Genomic DNA, 19,349 nt, shown 5'->3' with positions numbered 1-19,349 from the left:
CATAGGGATTCGCGACATGGTTTAACAACCTCATGTGGATTCTATAAGTCTAGTGGTTGTATCGGGCATTGAAAGGTCAATATTTTGGTGCAACGACAACCCTAGCTTGTAACAAGACTATCCTCAAGATTGTTCTATCTATGAAATTACCTATTCTATGCCAAATTATGACTATTATGTCATGAAATTTGAAGCACCTAACAATGACAATGACTATGACTATCCCCTTCTTCATCTAGAACTAATTGATTGGGATAACCTAGAAAACCCTGAATTGGATGTCTTTTCCAATGACCATGACTTAGCTGTGTATTTTAATGTTGTCGAACCCATAACACCTAAGATATATTCCATCGCGGAATCAAGTAACATTTCTTGCAGTCAGGAGAATGCCAAACTTTCTGGTCGCAAAATTGAAATAAAACAAGGAAAAAGACCTAGTGCTGAAAACCATTTCATGGCAACAATAGATTAATCAAACAAAAAAATAAAGGACATATCTGACGATGAAAACCTTTTTGAGGTGCCAAAAGATGGAAAGTTTGACATCCTCCCTGCATATTTTTAGGAGAGATCTATTATTCTAATAGAATCAACAGAAGCAATAAACATTGGCACACCAAAGGATCCCAAGATACTTCATTCTGCTGCATCATTATCAGATAATGATCTAGAAAAGAATACATAGAATTCTTCAAACAAAGACAGATAAATTTTTCTTGGTCATATACAGACATGCCAGGTTTTAATCTAGATCTTATCATGCATCATCTCAATGTGGATCTAAAAGAAAAACTAGTTAAACAAAAGCTAAGGAAGATGCATCTACACATTGCTCTCCTTGTAAAGGTTGAGCTAAAGAAGCTATTAGATGTGGGTTTCATAAGAACTGTTGCCTATCCATAATTGGTTTCAAGCATTGTGCTAGTGTCAAAGCTAGATAAAAGCATAAGAGTTTGCACCGATTTCAAATATTTGAACAAGGCATGTCCCAAAGATCATTTCCCACTACCCAACATTGATATAATTGTGAACTTATCAGCATGACATGAGATGTTTTCATTAATGGATGGATTCTCAGGATACAATCAAATAAGAATTTCCCCTGAAGATCAAGAAAAGAGAACATTCACAAGTGCATGGGGTACTTATTGTTGGAATGTTATGCCATTTGGGCTTAAGAATGCAGAAGCAACTTATCAAAGAGCTATGACAACAATTTTTCATGATATGATGCATACATTTATGGAAGATTATGTAGATGATATACTTGAAAAATCTCATACAAGAAAATAAAATTTGAACATCTTGGGCAAGATCTTTGATAGGCTTGAAAGATATCTGTTACGATTAAACCTAAAGAAATGTACATTTGGAGTAACCTCTGGAAAACTTATGGGGTACATTATATCAGCTCATGGAATTGAAGTAGATCCAGAAAAGGTGAAAGCTATCATGGAAATGGAGTCACCTGGGAACAAAAGTCAATTGCGTTCTTTACAAGGAAGATTGCAATGATTTGTCTCTCAATTAGTGGATAGATGTCATCCATTCACTTGTCTTTTACATAAGAACGTTCCATTCAAATGGGATTAGAAGTGTGAAGAGGATTTTATGCAAATCAAGGAATATCTCATGAATCCTCTATTACTTGTATCACCAATCAAAGGGAAACCATTGTTAATTTATATTTCAATGACAAATGTATCATTAGGAGCTCTCCTAGCATAACATGATGAACAAGGAAAATAAAGAGAAGTGTATTACATCAGTAGAACACTCGTCGATTATGAATTGAATTATACATCAATAGAGAAGAAATGCCTAGCAATTGTATTTGTAACTCAGAAGCTGTGACATTATATGCTAGTCCTCGTTATGTGAAACTGATAGCAAAAATAGATCCACTAAAGTGTTTGTTGAGCAAGTCAACTTTGACAGGTAGACTGGCAAAGTGGGTTATGGTACTAAGTGAGTTTGATATAGAATATGTTGATCAAAAAGCTATCAAAGGACAAGTCATTGCTGATCAATTCGCTGAAGCACCTTTACAAGATGACATACCATTGCACATTGAATTTCCTGATGCAAACATTCTGACAATAAGTACAAAATTTTGGGAGTTGTACTTTGATGGTTCTTATACACAATATGGATCAGGCACATGAATTTTGTTCATCAGACCTTAGGGACACACAATTCCAAAATCATATAGACTGTGGTTTCCATGCACAAACAATACTGCAGAATATGAAGCATTGACTATTGGTCTCAAATTGGCTATTGAATGGAATATCAAGGAATTACATGTCTACGGTGATTCATAGCTTATCATCAACCAAATAAATAATGATTATCAAACTAAGGATGGCAAGCTCATGGCCTACAAACAATTGGTACAAGAGTTTAAAGAACACTTTGAAGAAGTATCATTCACTTAGATCCCAAGAAATGAGAATAAAGCAGTAGATGCAATGGCTACAATAGCATCTCTCTTGAAGAATCAGGAGAATCAACAGCGTTATGAATTCTTGGTGGAAGATATCTTAACCCCTACCATTCAATCCCAACATACCTACATGATTTACCATATATTTGAAACCAATCAATCATTATATGGCCAAACTTATCAATACTTAAAAGAGAATATCTTTCCTCCTGACCTATCCCACAATCAGAGAAGAAATTTTATCTATCAGTCATCCTGCTATACTATTTAGGGTGAACTCACAATAATGGTTCCCACTTTTTTGCCACTTTTGACACTAAGATGAACAATTTTAAAATAATCTTCAACTTATGACAACTATAACTTTTAAACTATTAAAAATTTGAAGATGATGTAAATTAGTGATTTGTAGCATTTTGTCTGTAGATTATATATATATATATATATTTTTCAATTTGTTTTTTAACTTTTCCATCTCCCTCAAAAAGTAGTTTTTTACAGCAAAATACATTTTTTAAGAGTGATGTGCCTCCCGAAACACATTTTATTTTCTATAAATGATAAAAAAATTAATTATTTCGAATTTTGGTTTATAACATCAATATCCAGTGCTTGTAGTTGGTTTGATAGTGATATGTTGAATATTTTTCATTTTATTAAGTTTTGAAGTCCGACTAATTATATTTTAAACAGAGGTGTACGTTTGAACACATAACTTGTTCTATATATATCGATATTCAGTTTTTTTTTTGTTAGAAAGTAGACATCAATACGTAGGGCATAGATGTTTTTCAGATTTTTTTTGAATTAGTTTACTATTTTTCCCAATGCATTGAATAGAGAAATTCATGTTCGGTGAAAAACCTATGTTTGGTAAAATTAAAAACACAAGTTCATAATAAACTCAATATGTAATAAAATTGTAGGCATTGTAAAGCTTGCTTTGAGGACTACCATACTACATTTTGGGTTGTCAAGATCATTCCATTTGAACCTTCAACCAGAGGTTTGAAGGCCAAAAATCTGCAAAAAAATATAGAAAGCTTCAGAGAAGTGTTAAAAAAGGGGTTCATACGAAGGGGGGTTCGAGCGAACCCCCCCTATATAATTAAAAAATGATATAAACAAGGATTAAAGGTGCTTCACTCAAAAGAGGGGGTACGAGCGAAGTGCGGGGTTCGCTCGAACCCCAAAGGGTAGTTCGTTCGAACACCCCTACTTCACTCGAACCCCCTCCAATTTTTTTTTCCTACCACCTCATTTTTCCTTTGTGGGTGAAAGTGGGAACCATTATTGTAAACTTACCCATTATTGCTGATACCTTATATAGGCGAGGTCTAGATTACACTTTATTGAGATGTCTCGAACAAGAAGAATCTGAGAAAGTTCTTAGCGAAATTCACGTAGGTATTTGTGGCACACACTCAAGTGGATTAACACTGGCTAAGAAACTTCTTTGTATAGTTTACTATTGGCCTACTATGGAGAGAGATTCATTCACATATGCTAAGAAATGCAAACAATGTCAGATTCATGGGAATCTCATCCATGCACCAACACAAGAATTACATCCTATAGCAGGAGCATGGCCATTTTCTCAATGGGGCCTTGATCTGGTAGGTAAGATAAATCCTTCATCCTCTATTGGACATAAGGTCATTCTGACTGCTACTTAATTTTTTACTAAATGAATTGAAGCAATACCTTTGACAAAAGTGACAGGAAAACAAATATCATCGTTCATCTTGAATTATATAATCTGTAGCTATGGAGTTCCTATGACCATTATCATTGATAATGGATGACCATTATCATTGATAATGGATGACCATTTAAGAATCAAGATGTGAAGGAACTATGTGAGCAATTCCATATCCAACATAGGTTTTCTACTCCATATTATCCACATGGAAATGGTCAAGATGAGGCATCAAACAAGACTATCTTAAAAATATTGAAGAAAACAATCAATGAAGCTAGAAAGACTGGCACATTCAGCTAAATCCTGCTCTTTGGGCATACCGAACCAGCATCTGCACACCAACGGGATCAAATCCATATTGCTTAGTCTATGGATCACAAGCCATATTACCAATAAAAGTAGAGATACCTTCTCTACGAGTTTCCTTGAAAGGACTTATACTAGAAGAAGAAGAACAAGTCTCTAGACTTCAAGAACTTGAGCTGATTCGAGAACGTCACCAAAATGCAATAGATCATTTGAATGTATATCAATAGAGAATGGAAATAAGTTATAAACATAGAGTCAAGCCACACATTTTTAAGATTGGAGATATAGTTCTAAGGGAAAATCTGAGAAATCAACAAGACCACGAAAAAGAAGGGTAAATTTGAACCAAATTGGCTAGGTCCTTTTGTCATAGTAGCAACATATGGCTCAGGAGCATACAAGTTATCTACCCATGAAGGTGGTTGGTTTGATGAACTTATAAATTCTATCTATCTCCACAAATTCTATGCTTGAGATGTAAAGTCCTGAAAAGAATCAATACAAAGCATATAAAGCCCTGAAGAAATCAGTAAAAATTAGAAAAGCAAAAAATCTCTAAAAAGCATAAAATAGCGAAAGCAGAAAAGAAGAAGAAAAAAATCAAAATATGAAAAAAAATGCAATAAATTTAGATAGTGAAAACTTGGTAAACAGGCACTATCTAAAAAGTGAGGTCTTCCATCTATTAGATCGCTTTGCGCACCTATCCATCCATCCTTTCACATCTATCGCTTCCATCTATCCTAGCTTATCCATTTCATCTTTTGCATTCATTACTCTGAACCATTAGCGGAAAATATGCAACTTACCAACAGTTATCAATCTTTGACATACTTGTCGTAGTCATTGTCTTAGATTTTATCATAATCAATCATATCTGCATTTGTATCCCACCATGGTTTGGATCTTGATCAACTTCATACATCCATAATAAAGTTTTGTTTCTGTTGGGGGCAAAATCCTAATTCCTTTTGCAAAGGTGATCTTTTAAATCTTTGAAAATCCAAAACATTCAGAAAACTTAGAGAAAAACAAAACACCTAGGGTTTTAAAACAGATAACGAGCAACAGAGCAACGAAGATCAAGCCATTTTCTAACAACTGAATCGTGCAACTCAGAAAACAAACAATCAACCAGCAAGTAATAAAAGATTATCAATGATCATTCATCACGTTGATTATAATAGTTAATGACCATTAGAACATGTGAATGACATTAAAGATTCAATGTTTATATCTTGATTTTATTGCTAATCATGTACTCTATGCGAATCAAGGATGTCCATGACTAGAGAAGCTATGATGGGGCATGATTATTTTCTTTGATTGCTAGTTGTGGTTTATCTCTTATTAAGGTATGTACTTGTCTAAGGATATGATTGGAAAAAGATCAAGGAGGACGTTCTGAGTCATGCATGAAAGGGGATGATCCTTGTTTGTTCTGCAAGAAATACTCAGGTCACCTTGATTCATTATATCAAGTTGCTTGTATAACCTTTCTATATCAAAATCCATGCAAGAAATACTCAGGATAGCTTGGATCATTATGTCAAGCTGCTTGTATTTTCTTACAACATTTTAAAAAGCTCAATAATGAAATCAAGCACTGTTACAAGACAACATATGAAGAATGGAAGTATCATTTTAGTTAGATCATTTTTTAGATTAGCTCATTATTCATCTTCATTACAAGCATTCATTGTCAGTTGTATTATAAGAATTTCATTCCATTCATAAATCAACGAACATAAATAAAGATTGAGTATACTTGGACAAACAAAAATAATTTTCATTTGATCATTGTAGGTGCATTCATTGTTGATCATTTAGTTGCATTTCAATCATTGCATTAGTTTGCATTCTATTAAGTGCATTTCATTAATCATGTAGTATATCATTAGGATCATTACCATTGAATTACATTAAGATCATTTAGTTGCATCTTTGCACTTAGATTCATAATCATTATAAGCTTTACATATAAAAATAAAAAAAACATTTCATATTAGTCATTTGCATTTCAAAATCATTCATTTGCATTCTCATATAGATCATTGCATAAATGCATTATTTAAGTTAGTAATCATTTTAAAGTGCATCCATGATTACTAAATAATCAAAAATCAAAAGCATTCATCATTGCATCATATAGAACATCATCATCATAAAAGGAAAGAAAATCATCCATGTAATCAATGCATATAAATCATCATCATATAGAGTAACATGCATAATAAAATATCATCATATAGAGTCCATGTTTGCATATAGATCATCATAAAACAATAAAAAGTCCAAGTATACAATGATATCAGATAAAAAATACAAGTGCCTCATCAAATATAAATCAAGTCAAGGCTATCCCGTGCCACTACCACCTTACTCTGTCCGTCTTTGTGGCTGTGGGTGAGAAGATCCTCCAGATGCCTTTCCTGCACGATCACCACTCCTTTGAGGAGGTCCCATGACTCTAACGCTACTAGTATCCATCCTCACAGTGGCATGATAGCTACCTTCCATCTGGATCTGTGCGACTAAATCCTCATATATTTGTCACCAGTGTGATGTCTCCTTTCAGGCCCAAAATAGTGCTCTAATCGTATTAGCTGAAAGAGTGCCCGATCCAACCTGTTGAATGCGATCAAGAAGAACCTGAGTATCTAGTTGTCTCCTAACATCCCTGTCTCTCTCTGTCATGAGTGTCCGTACCTGTTTCTAAGTTGATCTATCTATGCTCCGAGACTATCCAAAGTATCCTGCTCTAGCACATCCTATTGAGGAACATGATCTCGAATCCTTTCATCTCCACCTGTTGGAATCTCAGCTTGAGTATCTCTCAGAACTCATCATCTAATAAGGGGAACATGATCCTCTGGATCCTCCTCCTCTCCACCATGAGCTGCAATAAGCCCAAGGTTTGGCTGAATCTGACCAAAATCAATGCCTCTCTCGCAACCCCCATCTAGTCTAGTAATCCTGCCTCCTCCCATAGAGGGTAACCCTCTCACTAATCTCATACATGTCCTACCAATATCCATCTCAATTCATCCTGCATCTCTCCCACCCATGGGAAGTAGTCTCCCAATCCTACCAACCGGTCCAAAAGGTCCTCAATGGACTCTCAATCAACCTCCTCTCCGTCTGGGCCTCCTACCGCCTCCGCCTCCATCTCCTCCCTCATCTGCATCGCGCGTGGCCTCCTGAGAATTTCTAAGATCTCATCTCCATCTCTATCTCCTAGTGATGGGATCATCTAAATAATTTTCCTCATCTCCTGAGCTGGGAGGAGGGTCTGTTGGATCGGTAATCCGAGGAAATGGGTGTGCAAGCATGTATTGAGCATAATATGCAGTCACACCAGGATCTAGAATGTGTAATCTCAAATCATAAGCCACCCTAGGAGTAGTCAGAAACTTCATGCGTGCTATCTCAAAAGATAAAGACGGTCCCCAATCTCGCCTATCCTTGTATCGTTGTGCATATATCATGACACCAATAGGCATGTGCTAAATGATACCAAATTGTCTCAAAATGTGACTAATCAACTGCCACTCAATAATGTATGGAGTACGACCAATGAGATATCTACTCTGCATAATATATGGTAATGTCCGTGCATCATCCATCCATGGCTCACAATCGATATACGGTCTCTAAATAACACTATCCAGTGAATCTAGAACCCAACGCCAATACTCCATCTTACCCAGCTTATGCTAAGTAAGGATACCTACATATAAATAGACATATGACTTCTTCTCACCACGAACTCTATGATGGATAAGCCAAGTAATAGCAATGTGCTCCCAATGCCAAATCTGTAAAAGTGTGCATCCCGTAGATAGACTAACACTCTCATAAAAAATAACCTGATGAAGATCATGATACAAATGAGCGAGCATACAAACACCCCACGCATATAGAGTTCGATAATGCATCATTTTCTGAAAAATCTCACCCCAACCAACAACAAAACCTCAAGATCTCCTGTCTGGACAAATGAATCCACCAATCAAACCTCCAAGAATCACTGGGAGAGTCTCATAGTACATAATCATATCCTCCCATCGGATCTCTCCTCTGGAAATGCTCTCATCACCAAGTATGGCTATGCAAGCTTTTGTCTCTCCACGATCCTGAAAATCATACTGGACTAACTCACCAGTCATGGGGATATGAAGAATCCTGTAGACATCCTCAAGTGTCACACTAGTCTCACTAGGGGGTAGGTGGAAAGTGTTATGCTCGCTATGCCATCTCTCTGCTAAAGCAGTCAACAATCCCCTATTATGGATAATATCAACCATATATAACAAATGGCATAATCCACATGCTTCTATGTGTCTAATATCAACCTATGTAATCTTTGGCACTAAATGGCGCATAGCCAGGAATTTCTCTCGACACTGGAGAACATCGAGTTTATCCTGTTTAACAAGAGAATTTGATCTCTATCAATTATCAATCATCTATCTATCAAATCAAAGAGATCGCTAATCTATCAATTTACCAATCAAATCCAATCAAACCAAATCAATCTAAACCTCTCAATCATGGTTTCCTATCAATCAATGAGTTCAATCAAACTTTGTTATGCTCTTCATCAGAAATTGCATCGGTTTCTTAGAGCTAATCTATCAATTTACCAATCAAATCAAATCAAATCAATCAATTGTTTATCCTATCAAGCAACATTATAACATTTATATCAATCAAGACATCAATCAAATACTTATAAATCACAATTGCGCATTACAATACATCAATCACGTCATCAAAATAAATTTTAACATGAACAACATCAAATAAATTTATTTGGAACCAAAAAGCTAATCTTTTTAACAAAAGCGCTATTCTATTGAACACATGCGCTAAAACACACATATGTGCGAATAATTTTCATGAAAGCGGCAACACTTGGAACAAAAGCATGAAACAGTCATATGCACTACCCTTTTTAACATATGCACAAACACTCAAAGCATAAGCGCTGACTTAACAAAAGCGCTAACATAAATCATAAAGGCATGAACAAAACAAACAAATACGCTAAAACTATCAAAAGAGTTACCATCCAATGCAAAAGCGCTAGCATACAAAAAAAAAGGTTAAAACATAAAGCCAAAAATTGAAAAAATTCAAAATAGCCTCACACATGCTGGAAAAAAAATAAAATCATACGACAAGTTGCAAAAAAGCTCGGGATAAGGTACATACCGGATAACCATAGTCAGGAGGTCGTTGATATCATCGAATGCGCTCAAATCAATGGTTCTCGAATGGAATCACCATTTTTCCACCTCACCAAAGATAATTCTCTTCACAAGTTGACAAGGATGCAAATGAGATTAAAATTAACTTTGGTCAATTTAATATTTACCATTTGGAAGGGTAATTAATGCTTTTAAGAGGGGCAATTTTATTTATTTTTCATAAATGAATTTAATTGAAGGACCTTTTCAATTATCGTGAGATCAATCGCTTATCCAAACTTTTCAACAATTTCATGATCAATCCCCTGAGGGGGCACACAATCAAGATTTTTATCTCCATTAGGCACACTATCAAGACTTGATTTAATCTTTGAAAGAATGTTGTCTCGACATCATTTCAAAGAGGGGCAAAATGTATACACATAAAAATGGCTATGAGAAATTAAATAAATATTTAATAATTATTCTTGTATTAAATAGTTAATTTGAAAAGATTAATTTATTTAATTCATTTCATGTCTTTCTATTAATTAATTTAATTGAAATATTTTATTAATTAATTCATTTATCCTATTCTTCTAATCAATTAATTATATATCTAATATTTAATTATTCCTTCAATCAATTAAATATCTAATACTTAATTGTTATTCTTCTATCCTATAGTCTTAAATATTAAATAATTTCTAAAGTATTTAATTTCATTTCCAACTCATCCTTTCATCTCCACTTCATATTTTCTTTGCCAACTCATCCATCATGTGGCTAAATTAATTCAACAAAATTAAAATGATTAAACATTTATTAGTCACTCATCTCCAACTTCCAAAATAAATGAAATATTGTTTACGTACACATATTTCTTAACCTTCTATATTCTCTCCAACATCCCTATATCTTAGGAAGGACTTGAGTCCACTCGTCTTCTCATGCCTAAAACTTCTCCAACCATACCTAGATTCCCTCAGTCAGCAACCCAGTCAAGGTGAGATGAGTGACACTTGTCTTCTCCTTCCCCCTTTCTCCCAACCTTCACCTTTGGTCACAACTAACCAAATTTGCAGATCTGATCATGACTGTTGATCTAGGCCACATCATCTTATCCTCTCAAAGTCTATAAATGCAGGATTTTGAGTTGAGAAAGAGTTAGTCTTCAAGTGAGTTTTCAAGTTAACAATTTGAGAAAACTTATACATCTGTGAGTTTTAATCTTGAAGCAATTTAGCATAAATTATTTAGCTTTAAATCATTTGCATTGCATATCACAGTATCAGTTAACTGTCAGTTATCAGTCCATTCTTGATATGTCATTATGGAAGCTATTAGTGCTTATCTGAGAGCACATCATCTGCAACCAAGAACAGCGGAGTTAGGACACAATGAGACTTAAATCATGAAGGTAAAAATAATGTTTTTATTTTAATATTCATTTCATGTAGTTTCATTGGTCTTTGTTTTGGGGTTATCTACTTTGTTTTCTCTGCGCATGGTCTCTTTCATTCCAGCTCCTATTGAGGTGGTTCCCTTTTCTATAGAGGTGGAGAGGTGTTGTGCTGGAAGGTGGGTTTTGATTAGATGGTGGGTGGAGATGGGTGCCCTCCTGCTGGTTATAGGAGCCACTTTAAAACCCATTTTGAAGGTTCAGGATACCTTTCAAAATCCCCCTCTTGGATGTTGCTTTATGTTTATTTTATTGATGTCTGGCTCAGGTTTTGGGAGCCTTGTAAAACCCACAGGCAGGCTGGATGCTAGTAGTTTTCAAGGGCCCATCCTGACCACTTGTTGTTTTGGTTTTTGGTTAAGGATAGGTTTTGTTTTTGGCAACTTGAGGTCTATGTTGGAGGTTAAGGGAGCCTGGGAAAAACCTTCTCTGTTAGTTTTGGGGGCTAGTTCAAAACTCAGGTTGATGGTTAGGGGAGTCTTTCAGAACCCTCTGAGTCCTGATCTTGAATGTATGGCTACCTATTGTAGTTTGGTGTCTTTGAAGGTTATGGGTGCCTGGAACATCCATGTTGTCAGTCGAAGGTTAAAGGAGCCTTAGTAAAACCCTTGTGTATGTTTTAGAGGCTAGTCTTTTTAGTCTCAGCTGTGGTTGGGCTACTAGTTTTCTGAAGATTATTCCTCTAGGCAACGTTGTTTTATGGGTTCCAAATCCTGGTAAAACCTGAGGGTTTCGGGTCCCCTCAAAACCTGTTTATCCTTAATCAAAAGCTAATATTACATCCACATTTAAAAAAAAAAGATATTAAATAAACCTAAAATTTGGTGTCCATATATATATATATATATGAAATTATTCAAAATGCATTAAGATTTGGACACATTCCTTTTCAAAATAATGCAAATTTGATGTTACAATAACAAGAAGGTTGCTATAGAAACTAATTTCATTGAGTATGTTAGAAAGATAACCAATTTTTCATTGTAGTGATGAAACCCCTTCATATCACTATAAATTTCATATTGTTATAGCGTATTTGTTGGAATGGCAAAAGGATCCAATTCCCACACACAAATGCTTTCCATATAATTAAATCTCAATTTTTATTTTCAACAAGGATTACAACACCAAAATCCACTAAAAATAGATAGAAAATAGAACTCCCACATAAAACTAAACATCATTGGACTCAAACAAAAATGAAACAAAGGTTATTTTGTAATTTAATTCATATTTGTTTGTACAATAGCAAAAGTTGAAGAGAATGCATTTTGTGTGTGTGTGTGTGTGTGTGTGTGTGTGTGTGTGTGTGTGAGAGAGAGAGAGAGAGAGAGAGAGAGAGAGAGAGAGAGAGAGAGAGAGAGAGAGAGAGAGAGAGAGAACTCAGTTGAGCTTTATGTGTGCTTCCACATGTTACATTCATGTCTGAGGACAAGTTAACTATGACATTTGGTGAAATTCATTTATCCTTTATACTCTAATGAATATCCATATCCTATTCCAAAACATTGAATAAGATATACTTATAGACAAATTAAATAAGATATGCACATAAATATTAGAAAATAATTTAATTATATAATAAATACAATTTAATTGATTACTTCTTTGTTTTTATTTATTAATTTGAAAAAAATGTATCCATTAGAACACCAAGATCATGCCACCTCAATGTTAAAATGAAAAAGAATTAACTCATAATATGTTAAGATTTATGACAAATTAGAAATTAAAATATGCACGTTACCCCTTTGTAAGACATAAAAGCCACAAAATATTGTAGGATAAAATTTGCGCGGGTAGTCACAAATAAAGTTTATCATTTCTGTTGGTAACAATTTTTTTTCATTATCGCACGACAATCCTTTTTTTTGGTTTAGTCACAAATAAACACGCAGGGCAGAAAATTCATTATATCTTTCCTTGTACTGGCAAAATGATGTAAGATGAGTATGTACCAATTGTTGTGAGGGTTGTTGATACCTTTTGTTCCAAAAATTGATAAAATAAAACCTATTGTTTGAAACAAAAAATACCAATTTTTGTTAGGAAATGTACCAACAGTTGTTAGGAAATGTACCAGTAGTTGTTAAGAAATGTAGTAATATTGTAAAAAGTAACCAATCAGGTGATGTCATGTCAGCTGTACAACTATTGGTGTCTCTTTTGCACGCCTATTGGTCTCACTTTTTTGGGGGGCTGTTTTGGACACCTTGGCAAAAAGCATGCTAATGTGGCATCATATTTGATGATGTGGCCCTGAAACCTTACTTATAAGCAGGGAACTTGCCAAGTAAGCTGCTGTAAATCATTATCCAAAAGATATCATCCATTAAAAAGTGTGTGATGTGCTTAGACAAACTTTGTGATAGTTTGATGGTTGATATTGATTTCATTTTCGATGTTGGATGTGTCTCAATTTTCACTTGATAAGAGTTCCCTGATTATTGTTCTACCTGTTTGATTAAGCTCAAAACGATCAAAAATCTTACCCCTAGCTAGGTGCAGGATTTTGCCCCAAGCCTAGAAACAAATTCAGTATGATATACCCAATGATCCAAACCATGGCAAGAAGCCACCCAAGATGCCTGCGTATGTACAAAGACTTTATTATGGATATGAACAGCCTGACATAAAAGAATGAATGCAGAAGGATGCATGAACCAATAGATGGAAGAGATGGCAGGCAGATAGCGCCTGTTCGCCAAGTTTTCAACATACATTTTTATTGCACTTTTTCCCATATTTGATTTTTTTTTGGATTTTCTGCTTTTTCACTGTATTTTGGATTTTTCTTTTTTTTCACTATTTTTGGATTTTTTTGCTTTTTCAGACATAAAATTTCTTCAGATGCATGCTATTGATGGGTTCCTCGAGATGATCCCCATCTTGTGTTGATAGCTGATATGCTCCTGACCCAAATACTATTGTGACCACAAATGGACCTAACCAGTTTAGTTCAAACTTTCCTTTCTTTTCTCGATCTGCCTGGTTGTGTGGATTTTCTTTTAGTACTAGCTCCCCAACTTGAAATGTTCTTGGTTTGACCTTATGATTATAACTTTGGCACATTCTTTGCTGATATACCTTTAAATGATCAAAGACATTTTGTCTTCATTCATGGATTAATTCTAACTCTTGCAATCGAGACACTCGTTGTTCTTCATCTAGGATGATACTCGTAGAGAAGGTATCTCCACTTCTATTGGTAGTATTGCTTCTGATCCATAGACAAGAGAGAAAGGTGTGGCACCTGTTGGTGTACGGATACTAGTATGGTAGGCCCATAGAGTAGGGTTGAATTGATATGCCAATCTCTTCCAACATCATTCATTGTCTTTTTAAGGATTTTTAGAATAGTTTTGTTGATGCTTCTGCTTGCCCCTTCCCTTGTGGATAGTAGGGTGTGGAAAATCTATGTTGGATCTTGAATTTCTCACATAGTTCTTGGACATCCTAATTCTTGAACAGTCGCCCATTATCAGTGATAATGGTCATGGGTATTCCATAGCGACAGATGATGTAATTCAAGATAAAAGCAATAATTTGTTTTCCTGTGATATCTGTGAGAGGTACTGCCTCAATCCATTTTGTGAAATATTTTGTAGCTACAAGGATGAATTTATGACCATTAGATGAGGAAGGATTTATCTTTCCTACTAGATCAAGACCCCATTGGCAGAAAGGCCAAGATGTTGCCAAAGCATGAAGTTCTTGTGCTGGTGCATGAATCAAATTCCCATGGATCTAAGATTGTTTGCATGTTCTAGCTATCTGAAAAGGATCTTGTTCCATAGTTGGCCAATAATAGCCCAAGTGTATGAGTTTTTTCGAAAGGGTAAGACCACTTGAATGAGTGCTACAAATGCTGTTATGGACTTCATTTAAGGCCTTCTCAGATTCTTCTTGTTCGAGACATCTTAAAAGAGTACTGCCTAGACCTCGTTTAAACAGGGTATTCGTGACAAGAGTATAATGGGAGGATTGGCGAATAAAGTTTCTCTTTTGATTTTTTGATAAGTCTGGAGGTAGGGTGTTATCTTTCAGGTATGTGTAAGTTTGGCCATAGCGGAAGGAATCATGCCCAACGAGGTGATAGATAGTTTGGGAATCGGGACAATTATGGGCAGGGTAAAACAACTCTTCCACTAGGAATTCATAACGCTGTTGATTTTCCTGTGTCTGAAGGAGAGAAGAAAGTGCTTCCATGGCATCTGTTGCTTTGTTGTCATTCCTTGGAATCTGCTAAAAAGTTATTTCTATAAAGTATTTCTTGATATCATCAACCATCTTTTTATAAGGCATTAACTTTTCGTCCTTTGTTTGATAATCGTCATTGATTTGATTGATGATGAGCTGAGAGTCTCCAAAGACTTGAAGTCGTGTAATGTTTCATTCTATAGCCATTTTGATACCTGTAACCAAAGCTTCATATTCTGCTGTATTGTTGGTTCATGGAAAGCTTAATTTGTAAGCTTTTGGAATTGTGTGACCTTGTGGTGTGATGAATAGAATACCCGCTCCTGATCCATGTTGTGTATATGAACCATCAAAGTATAATTGCCATGTTTTTGTTGTGACCGTTAGGATATCAACATCGGGAAATTCAATCTCCAAAGGAAGATTATCCTGGAGCGGGGTCTCTACTAGTTGTTCTGCAATGACTTGTCCCTTTATAGCTTTTCTTTCAACATACTCAATATCAAACTCACTTAGGGTCATGATCCATTTTGCTAGTCGTCCTGTTAATGTTGCCTTGCTGAGTAAATACTTCAACGGATCGATTTTAGCTATCAACTTGATGGAGTGAGATAATAGATAGTATTCTTGATGGGAAAAAAATACACACAATCAATCAAAAAAAAATTCAAGAATATAAGATGGATTGTGGAAATCTCATAGCTTTAATAATAGATAGTGTTTTAATTTTTGAGAAGCAAAAACTACCGCCAAGCATGCTTTTCCTATTGGTAAATAGTTGAGCTCGTATCCCACTAGTGTTCTGCTAATGTAGTAGATGGCCCTGTAGATGAGTATAACACTCTAACTTCCTGGCACGGATTCAATTGCTGCACGTGGTTAGGAGTCAGTTGTAATCTCCGCACAGGCCGTGTTTATCGACTGGATTTGAGTGGAAACTATTTGGAAGGTAACATCAGTTCATCGTTGTTCCAACTTGCACAGTTGGAGCACCTCGATCTCAGTCACAACCTCTTCAAGGATAAATTCAGTCCTCCCCATAATCCAAAGTTGAAGAGTCTCACTTTTCTTGACTTGTCATTTGCTGGTTATGTAAATGAATCCTCTCTGGATTCTGTAAAGGAATTTTATGTTAGTTTGGAAAGCTTATCAAATCTGGTGAGCTTGGAATACCTTTCTCTTGCTGGAGTGAACATCTCTGTAAAGAAAGAATGGGGTGAAGTTTCTGGCAGTCTATCCAACCTTCAACAACTCAGCATGTCTGACTGTGGGCTTGGAGGACAAATTCCCAATTTCCCTTCTGAACCTCACCTCTCTCCTTCATCTCGATCTATCATACAACAAGTTAACTGGGGTAATCCCACCTTCATTGGACTCGCTTTCTTCCCTTGTTAGTCTTCACCTTTATGCCAACGAATTGAATGGTACGATTCCATCTACAATTTCAAATCTTGTTAACTTAAGAAGCCTTTGGCTCGATTCCAATAGTTTAAGCGGCCTCATTTCCCTTTCCGTATTCGATAATCTAACTAGACTTAATGACCTGTATCTTTCTTACAATCACTTAACTGTAAACATTGACTCAACATGGATTCCGCAGTTTAAGCTTTCCTCTTTGGGACTAGGTTCTTGCAATTTAGATAGAATTCCATCGTTTCTTGTGACCCAATATGACTTGACGGATCTGGACCTATCTGCTAACAGTATCCAAACAAATATTCCATCTTGGATATGGAACTTACCCAGCCTTGATAGTTTGAACCTTAGTTGTAATCAATTAACAGGGTCATTTCCATCTAGACTAACATTACCCAAGTATTTTCACTATCTAGATTTGCACAATAACAGCTTAGAAGGTGTTCTTCCTTTTCCTCCTGCTGGTCCTAATCTGCTGATGAATCAGTTTAATGGTTCTATTCCTACTGACATTGGTGCGTATCTTCAAAATACAAGGTTCTTATCCTTGTCGAGGAATAATTTCAGTGGAGCGATTCCAGAATCTATTTGCACTCCATATTTGCAGGTTCTCGACCTTTCAAATAATACGCTGAGTAGTGTCATTCCTACTCATTTAACCAGGAATTGTTCTTTTCTTAGTGTTCTAGATTTGGCGGAAAATCATCTGGAAGGTAAAATGCCAGCAGAATGGGGCAACATTACAAAGGTTCATACATTGAAGCTCAATGGTAATCATTTGAGAGGAGTTATTCCCTCGTCCATTTAAAAAGGCCGATCTCTGCAAGTATTGGATTTGGGAAATAATAATTTGGAAGGCACCATTCCCCAGTGGATAGGTAAGCTATCACAACTGCATGTGTTGGTGTTAAGGTCTAATCATTATCAAGGCAGTATCCCACGCCAGGTAATTGGCCTTCCAAATCTTCAAATTCTGGATCTTTCTGGCAACCGCCTTTCAGGGACTATTCCAAGCCACCTTACAAACTTGCTTGCAATGGTCAATGCATCACAGAATAATCCAAACCATCTAGAATTCTTCTTCTCATATGGTACGTATACAAATCAGATTACAATTTCCTGGAAAGGTTGGGATGTTGAGCTTGTTAAAGTTCTTTTCATTCTTAAATGTATTGATCTTTCAAACAACAACTTATCTGGGAGCATTCCTCCCGAAATGGGATCTCTTCAAGGCTTGATAGCCCTTAACCTTTCAAGGAATCATCTCAGTAGCCGAATCCCAAATACAATGGGACGCATGGATCATCTAGAGTCTTTGGACCTCTCGCTAAACAGGCTAAATGGCAACATTCCATTAGAACTTCAGTTGCTGAGTTATTTACAGTTCTTGAATCTGTCTTACAATATGCTTGATGGAAAAGTACCCCGCGGGAGACAGTTTCTAACGTTTGTGGAGTCGTCCTACTTAGGCAATCCTAAGCTAAGTGGGACTTGGATATGACAACTGCATAAGTATTGTGAGAATTGGTGAAGCAGAGAATTCAGATGGTGAAATGATAGGATGGGCAGTGGGACTTGGATTGAGTTATGGTTTGGGATTCTCTATTGTGATTGGAATATTGACTTTCAATAAGAGTGTGAGAAATAGAGCCTTCAATTCGTATGATGTTGTAATTTTAGCTGTTGATCGGCGTATAAGAGGGAATAGATGAAAGTATATAGCATTGTATAGAGGGTTTTGCTAGTATATGGAGTAAGTTTTCTGTTATTATATGGCCAATATAAATTTATAAGCATAAGGCGAGCTAGAAATTGTTGGCGTTTCTATGATGTAAACATTTCAATGCTGTAATATACATAATTTTATATATCTCCTCGATTTTAACTATCATACTACGAAGTGTTTTTTTATTTCGTTCCAATTGTAAGCCGGAAGTGAGGTTGAAGTTTTTAAAGTGATTTTGTTTTATTAATTAATTTCATACGTAAAATGTATCCTAAGGGGTGAAATTATATATTAAATTAAAAAAGATCTTATTATTTCTTGTAAATATGAAATTATAAAATTTTGTTTTATTTTTCAAATATTCTATTGGATTTTTATTTTGAGATTTACTAACTATTTGTTATTATAGATCATTTAAATCTCCATGAATAATTATTAATAGATAGTTCATTTCAATTTGTCTATTTCAAAACTCAAATCTCTTATTTTATAGCTGAATTTTTGTAATAACAATGTTATTATGATATGATGACCCAACTAATCGAATGGCTAATGAAACTATTACTTAACATCCAATCTTGAAATTGTTTTTTCACTAAGATTAAAAAGAACACCTCACTTGTTTATAATAGACTTGTTTTGATTTTTATAAATTCATGAGATTATTTCTTAAAATTTAGCTTATCTTAATGTATTCAAAATTTATTTTATTTTATTTTATATTATGGATACACCTATCTTTTAATATTACTTACAATCTTTATATAATTATAAACCACATGTGTGTGTATACATGTATGTATGTTATTATATATATATATGTATGTACTCATTGGCTATTTTGGGGTTTGATTTATTGTTACTAAGCTGCAAATGTGTTGTCTATGAGTGTG

The 19,349-nt window shown here is 35.2% G+C and overlaps 1 protein-coding gene across 1 annotated transcript in view; it reads left to right on the top strand.

Annotated features, from left to right (window-relative positions):
• LOC131857849 (receptor-like protein 19) overlaps positions 1-18,442 on the top strand; it is a 57,736-nt gene extending 39,294 nt beyond the window's left edge. Inside the window, exons 2-5 of the mRNA XM_059210610.1 lie at positions 16,198-16,668; positions 17,099-17,443; positions 17,543-18,199; positions 18,267-18,442. Of these exons, the coding sequence (XP_059066593.1) occupies positions 16,198-16,668; positions 17,099-17,443; positions 17,543-18,199; positions 18,267-18,442 (1,649 nt within the window). The remainder of the gene's footprint in view (positions 1-16,197; positions 16,669-17,098; positions 17,444-17,542; positions 18,200-18,266) is intronic.
• The last annotated feature ends 907 nt before the right edge of the window (positions 18,443-19,349 follow it).

Source organism: Cryptomeria japonica, chromosome 8 (assembly GCF_030272615.1).
Source record: "Cryptomeria japonica chromosome 8, Sugi_1.0, whole genome shotgun sequence".
NCBI lineage: Eukaryota > Viridiplantae > Streptophyta > Pinopsida > Cupressales > Cupressaceae > Cryptomeria > Cryptomeria japonica.
This window is presented reverse-complemented; position numbering and strand designations above follow the sequence as displayed.